Source organism: Phoca vitulina, unplaced genomic scaffold (assembly GCF_004348235.1).
Source record: "Phoca vitulina isolate PV1807 unplaced genomic scaffold, GSC_HSeal_1.0 scaffold58, whole genome shotgun sequence".
Lineage (NCBI taxonomy): Eukaryota > Metazoa > Chordata > Mammalia > Carnivora > Phocidae > Phoca > Phoca vitulina.
In genome coordinates this window covers 6046215-6053221 of record NW_022589761.1, presented here as the reverse complement: position 1 = coordinate 6053221, position 7007 = coordinate 6046215, and the positions used below count along the sequence as shown (strand labels likewise).

The window sequence follows — 7007 nt, the reverse complement described above, 5'->3', positions numbered from 1 at the left end:
CACGACAGCAACCAGCGCCGCAGCGGGGCTAGCGGGAGCCGGGGGCTGGGCCGGCCACGCGCGGGGCACCACGGGAGCGGGAGTCCGAGGCCAGTCGGCAGTCACCCTTAGACCGCGCCTGAAGAGCATAGACCCCGTGTTGCGGCCGAAGAGGGGTGATGCGCAGGGACCTTCGGGAAATGTAGTCCGGGCGCCTCGCTCCTTCCGCCGGGAGCTGGGGTCGCGAGAGCTGGGGCCGCGAGAGCTGGGACTATAGGGTCCTAACCGGACCCAGAAAAACCATCTCCGGGGCTGCCGGGAGGTGTGGTTCGCGCCCCAAACTCCTCCCATTGTTCTTGGCGAGACCAGGGCACGCATGAACTACCACTCCCAGGGTGCAGTGGGCTTCGGACCCTGGGAATCCTAGAGATACTGGGAAATGAAGTTCGCGATTGCAGGAGGCGTGGGGTGGGAAAGGGGCCGCCGCAAAGGATTAGTCTCAGTTGGAGGCGCCACTCGGCTGCCGTTCTGCACAGCATGGAGGGGAGATGCTCGAGAGGCCGCAGCTTTGCGGTCCTTCTGCTCAAGGAGAGGAGGAGGGTGTCTGAAAGCTCAAGGAGAGGAGGAGGGTGGAGCACGCGTTCCTCGAGCCCCGGGCTGGGGGTCCCAGACTCAGATTCTGCGCACCGTTGCTTGCTGTGGAAGGGGCGAATAACTTGATTTCTCACAGCCTCCGCCAACAGGGCTTGCTGCTAAGCCAGCCTGGACTTCGCGGCGCTCGCGGGCCCCTACCTCTGGGGAAGAACAGGGAGACCCGGGAGATGGAGGTGGCCCCCGCACTGAACAGTGGATGCACAGCCACGAGGGGCCGCCACAGGACAAGGGGCAAGGCTGCCCTTCCCTCTCCCCTGCTCACAGACTAAAGTCTGGACTCGGCTTCTGGTCCTGAGAGGGCCCAGGAAACTCTTTATTTTGATGGAATCGCCAGTCCCCGCACAATTAATTTTAACTCGTGCAAACTTCACTGCCCACACCCCACACGGGCTCGCTGGCCCAGACTTCTGGGGCCCGCGGTCATCTGGGAGAAGGCTTTCAGCGCCTTTCCTGCGGTGCTTCTTGGAGCCGAATTTGCTAGGCTGCCAGTAGCTGCGGTGCTGGGTCAGAAACCTAGCCAGCCCCGTCGGCCCGTCTTTCATTCTTTAATTGTATTGTTGGCTGAAGCCAAAGAAGCTACCAACACCGTCAGGTGGTGGAGGAAGGGGACCCACAGGGAGAGGTCGAGGCCCGGGACGGCCTCGAAGAGGAGGAGTAGAGGAAGGTGGAGCGAATGGTCCATCCAGGTGGGAGCTGGCTGGGCGAGTGGCCGCGCATGTGCGCCTGCATGGAGGCCAGGCTGGGGCAGCCGGCCCGGCACAGAGGGCAGCGGTAGGGTGCGGCCCCATGCGTCCGCAGGTGCTTGGTCATGGCTGAGAAGTCCCGGGAGCGCTGGGGGCAGAGGCTACAGGAGAAGGGCTTCTCTCCTAGGGCAGGTGGAGGGGGAGGCCGGTAAAGGAAAGAAGAGGGTGAAGGCTGGCGTAGGGGTTGATCTGGGCGACTGGGCAAGGGAATTGTGTGGGAGCCAAGCACACAGAGAAGGACTCAGGACCAAACAGACCGGAGTTGGGAAGGGAGCAGATAATTTGCACTGGGCGGGGAGCCCATACCTGTGTGGACTCGGTAGTGAGTCTCCATCTGATGCTTGAGTGAGAACCTTTTCCCACAGACAGAACAAGAATAGGGCCGAGACCGGGCAGGTGGGGGTGGGGGAGGTTGTTGGTGGGATGGGCCTGCTGTACTCACATGACCCACACAGGTTGCAAGTGCACCTGTGGGGATAGAGAAGGCAAAGGAGGGCAGGGCTGGGAATCCCAGAGCTGGACCACTGGTACTCCCAGACAAGACATTGGGAGCTACAGTGGGGCTGAGGCAAACGTGCCCTCACCCTACTCACCTGTGTGCCTCTGATCAGACTCTTCCATCTCCCCAGGGATGAACTTTGTGGGGCTCTGGGGGAGGGCACCTGGAGGGAGCAGAGTGAAGGAGGTGCCCTACTCAGGCTGGACTCCTGGAGTCCCAGCCTAAGGAAAGAGAGACCATGTTATAGCATTTGTACAGGGCACTGAGGGGCTTACCTGGGGCAGGACTGGAGTTGGCCAACTGGTTCTGGTTCCAGAGACCTTTCTCAGGGTTCAGGGACAGTGGGATCCTGGGGATGGGGTGGGGAAGAGTTAGCCTTGGCAAAACCCGGGATCCTGGCCAGACCCTTCCAGGAGGGGGAGGTGTCATGAGTCCTCCTCAGGGGCTGGGCTTTGAATTCCCCTGTGATGGAAGCTTCTTGTCCTATCATCAGCTCCGGAAATATACAGTAGAGATAAGAGATGTGGTGCCCTTCTACCCATCACTGCTGCCTCTCCTGAGCCACTCCCTCCCAGCCAGGGAGGTCTTCCGTTAGGCTCTTCACTCACCTCTGGTCCCGAAGCCAGACCTCCTGCCAGGCTCCAGTGATGGGGGTGCTATGGGAGAAGGGAGTGCCATATCTGGGTGGCAACAGCAGGATGCTCCACAGGGCAGGCTGGCCCTCCCCCAACCAAGGGGCCTCAGCCGACCAGGGCCTAGGAATGACGCTTGTTTGGAGGGAACCTGGTGGGGGACGGTGGCCAGAGAACTCCCGCAGACTTTCCTCAGAGCCCCCTGGACTCTCCGTCACCCACATAATCACTTCTTGCTTCCCATCTGTTCCCCCATGGCCAATAGGGGATTGCTTGAGTTTTTCCTTTGATCTCATCTGCTCCCCCGCACCCTCCTGCATTGCCTCTGCTATCTCAGGGCTCTCTCTTGATGGCCTTTGCTCATGCAGTATCTCTCGTTGTCTCCAACCAGCTCTAATAAATTTCTCTGGTCTCTGCTCTGCATGTCCCTCCAGTCCTCTCTCAGAATCCCTTGTGGGGTTCTCTGGCTCCTCCTGATGTTCCTTGAGCCCTGGACCCAGTTCTCTATCCCTGTCCCGTCGAGCCCTCCTGCATGCCTCTTCCAGGGACTGCACCCCCAAGGTTCTGGCCGCTTCCTCAAGGGGTCCCAGTTCCCCAGGCTGCAGTTCTACACTCTCTCCATAAACAAAGTACAGAAGCTGGGCAAAGGTAGAAGGGCTGATGCCTTTCACCAGAGCCCAGCGGCCCCTGCGGCCCAGCTGCTGGCTCACACCTGCCAGGACCAGGCTGTGGGCAGGGAATTCTTGGCTTCCCACAGTGATCAAGGTATCACATAGTGCTGGCCGGAGCCTGGCTGCTAGCCGTACCAGCCGATCAGAGCCATAGGGGCTAGGCAGTCTTGTCGTCGGGAACAGGGGCATTGTGCCTTGCCTGGGTACCAATCTCAGAGGACCTGAAAGAAAGGCCACAGTGTGGGGTCCATGGTGGAAAGGGGAGGGAGGAACAGCGTATTCTCAAGCCTGTGGAGGTGAGGGGAGAAAGAGTGAGTTGCTGGTTCAGAGCTCTCTGTGCCCTGAATGGAACAAATAAACTAACCCAAGAGAGGACCCGAGCTTATCTAGAATCATAATGGACCAGGGGGTAGGGGTGACGGTGGGGGTGGCAGGAGAATGGAAATTAGACCATACCTAGGACTTAAAGAATAAGAACCAGGCCATTAACAACCATATCAAATAGTGGGTTTAAGGCTAGTATAGATGGGTCCTGCCAATTGGCAGTCTCTGACTTAAAAGAGAGCAGACGCTGATACTTCTGCTACTTTAAGCCCTTCTGCAGGGAAAGACCTTGGAGCAGGTCAGGCTTTCTTCTTTCCAGACAAAGAGATCACCATAAGACCCAGTCAGCCCTGGCAGTTAGGGATGGAGCAAGACACAGCTTCATGGGAGAGTTTTGAAAGCTAGTTCCACCCCCACCCCCATCCCCACCCCATCACATTTTGCTGAGTAGTCTTGAGAGGCAGAAAGGACAGTAAGACTGAGGTCATAGCTGCAGGAGGGCATGCCCTAAGACATCAATCGATTATTTCCCTACGGCTGAAACTTCTAGAACATGTCCTCAGAGAAGGACCTGGAAGAGAATCCCATCTAGTGGGTTAAGAGAGCAGGTGCAGAAGCCACAGAAGAGAAGGTTCCCATCAAGGATGGAGAGAGATTTTGAAGAAAGTTTTGACCCCTGAGGAAGTAGGAGAAAGGAAAATGGGAACTATATAAGGGGAGGCTATTTTCTTTCCAGATTAGGATAAGGAGATGGTTTAATTTTGTTTTTCATAAGCCAAAAGCAAAGAATAGAAAGAGCCAACAAGGCAGAAATTTATCACACATCAAAACTACCACACTGACTTTTAAGAAGAAAACTGGGAACCCAGATACTAAGAGACAGACCTAAGTGTCTCAGTGCCCAGTAGGCATATTCCTCAGTGTGGGCTCACCATGAGTAAGGACCCTTGTGGGGAGGATTACTACTTGGACCCCTCAGGGAGAAGGCTACAGGTTGGTAGGAAGTGGACAGAAAAAGGGGTATAATGGGAGGAAAGTCTCAGCTGGGGAGAAGCAACCACTCACCGGTTGTAGCTTCCTCCTGGACACCGCATGCTCTGAACTGCTGTTGGGGCTCCTGGGGCCCCCCTGGAGCTAGCCCCGCCCCTGACCTCACAGTCTTCCATTGGGTGTCCCAAGTATCAGTCTGTCACAGTCCCCCAAGGGGGTGTGGTTTTATATCCCTGGCTCTGCTTCACCCCTCTAGGATCCTAGAGACCACCTCCTCTACTTCCAGATTCAAGACATTCTGCCTCCCTTCCTGTCTCATTTCATTTGTGAACTTCTAGAGTCAAAGAAATTCATGTGAGGGGGTGCCTGGCTGGCTCTGTTTGTAGAGCATGCAACTCTTGATCTTGGGCTTGTAGGTTTGAGCCCCATGCTGGGTGTAGAGATTACTTTAAATGAATAAAATAAAAATCGAGGAGCGCCTGGGTGGCTCAGTTAGTTATCCATCTGCCTTCGGCTCAGGTCGTGATCTCGGGGTCCTGGGATTGAGCCCTGTGATGCATCAGGCTCTGTGCTCAGCCGGGAGTCTGCGTTTTCCTCTCCCTCTCCCCCCACCCCCCATGCGCTCTCTCGTGCACTCTCTCTGCTCTCTCTCAAATAAATAAATAAAAATCTTAAAAAAAAAAAAGTTCACCTCGCAACAAGAACCTTGGAATAATCAGACCTGCATTTGAGTCTCATCTCTGCCATTTACTAGTTGAGTCACATTGGGCAAGTCACCTCTCTGAGCCTCAGTTACCTCATCCATGAAATAGGGATAACCTTTGCTTACCTCATTTGGAGGTGAGGGTGAAGATGAAACGACATGATGAATGTGAAAGTGGTTTGTCAGTACATAGCATCATTCAAATAGGATTAGTTCTTCTGAGAAGTGTCAGAGCTCTAGAAGCTGGAAGCTGTTTCTACTACCTCAGAAGTAAAAAGGACTGACACATCTGGATTCTGAGGAGAGAGTGAAGGAGGGCCAAAAGCATGCCTTGTCCTTCCTCTCCCTGACTTCGTACTAGGAAGCCTTAACTGCTCTGTGGAAATGACCCCTGTCATCTGGGCCACCACTGGGGACTGAATGTACAAGTGACTCAGATTCTCCCATCAAGCTCTGAAGGGGGCAACCCCAGAAAGGGCCTGCGGTGGTCTTCGAAGAGAAAACTCCCTTTTCTTGGGTTGATGACAAATGACATTTCCCCGAAATCAGAACTCCGGGGTTTCTTTCACTTCCTGTCAAAGGGGTCGAACTCTCAGGAGATTTCCCCTGTTTTCACACGTTAGCACTCGTTAACCTGGGGAAAGGATGAGGTCTGAAAGACTCAAATTTCTTTTCCTGTTTTTTATTATTCCATTAACCCTCATCCTGTGGCAATTTTTTCATTCATTCAACAAGCGTAGAGAAATCATTTATGATATGTGCCTGGTGTATCATATATGCCCAATAAATAACTGGAAGATAAAAAAATCAGGCATTGGTAGGCTGCTCTGGTGACCTGACACAGTCTGGTTCACCCTAGGCTTGTCCTTTACATCCTGGTCCCCTCCTAGACCCAAAACTTTATGTCCCTAAACTCCCGTTTCTCCCTTTGGCTCCAGGACCCCAATATGTTCACACAGCCCCCTACTTTCTCCCTCCAGACTTAACATGCCTTCCCCCTCTACCTCTCGTTCTAGCTTGAGTATAGACAGATGTTAACCCTTCCTAGATCAGGCAGGGTGTGCCAATGGGTGGGGCTGGTGGAGGGGCAATAATAGGGTGGGGAGAGGGGAAGATGACTCAGAGTGAAAGGGAAAATGCAAATGGACAGGCCTTATTCATGTGCTACTCTGAACGTTAAATATTTTCCATTTCTGAGCTTTCTAACTCCTCATACCACCACACCCAGGGACTCATTTGACACCCATATAAAAGGCACTTGGCCTGGACATATAAAAGCACCAATCCCGGATATGTATGTATACAGAGAAAAACATCCTTTCTTCAACACAGTAATACAGTCCCTGAAGATATGGACTAAGTGGGGGAAATCATGAGAGAGAAACCCCAAGTGTAGAAGAAAAGGTACAGGGGTCTGGAAGATTACATCATCACCCAGTGGCTTTGCTTCCCAGCCCTACTTCATGTGCCTGTGACTCAGCTCCCCCACTGGTATGATTTGCTCATTGATGATCAAAAATATTGGAGACTATGCTCAAAGGGCAGTGTCCTCTATAAGCCAAGTATAGTGACAGGGAGTGTCAGCAGGCTTTCAGGAAACCTAATAGGGAGGAGAAGGGCAAGGGGACTCCCCATTCAGAGAACAAAAGCCCCCCAAGAATGGGAAACCCCATTTTGCCTCCTACTTGGTGTCTACCCCACCTGAGGATATCCTTTTAGAGACTGCCTCCTTAGAGGTATCTCCAGGGTCCTCTACACCTCAGCCCTGAGGCTGGTGACACTCTAGGCCCTTCTCTCTCCATAATTTTTGAC

At 53.9% G+C, this 7007-nt stretch overlaps 1 protein-coding gene across 1 annotated transcript; it reads right to left on the bottom strand.

Annotated features, from left to right (window-relative positions):
* Window positions 1-483: 483 nt before the first annotated feature.
* ZBTB32 (zinc finger and BTB domain containing 32) lies at window positions 484-3553 on the bottom strand. Its single transcript, XM_032390322.1, has 5 exons — window positions 2484-3553; window positions 2151-2224; window positions 1970-2038; window positions 1683-1844; window positions 484-1499 (listed from the first exon to the last, which is right to left on the bottom strand). Exons 1-5 carry the CDS (start codon window positions 3365-3367, stop codon window positions 1222-1224), a joined length of 1467 nt encoding a protein of 488 aa, XP_032246213.1. The 5' UTR covers window positions 3368-3553; the 3' UTR covers window positions 484-1221.
* Between the last annotated feature and the right edge of the window lie 3454 nt (window positions 3554-7007).

What these genes read in the sequence shown, in the direction of transcription:
- ZBTB32 (XM_032390322.1), bottom strand. Translation starts at nt 3,367, where the DNA reads ATGCCCCTGTTCCCGACGACAAGACTGCCTAGCCCCTATGGCTCTGAT. An exon ending in GTCTGGCTTCGGGACCAGAG is followed by an intron (nt 2,225 to 2,483) that starts GTGAGTGAAGAG and finishes CCCCATCCCCAG; the next exon opens with GATCCCACTGTCCCTGAACC. An exon ending in CAACTCCAGTCCTGCCCCAG is followed by an intron (nt 2,039 to 2,150) that starts GTAAGCCCCTCA and finishes TGCTCCCTCCAG; the next exon opens with GTGCCCTCCCCCAGAGCCCC.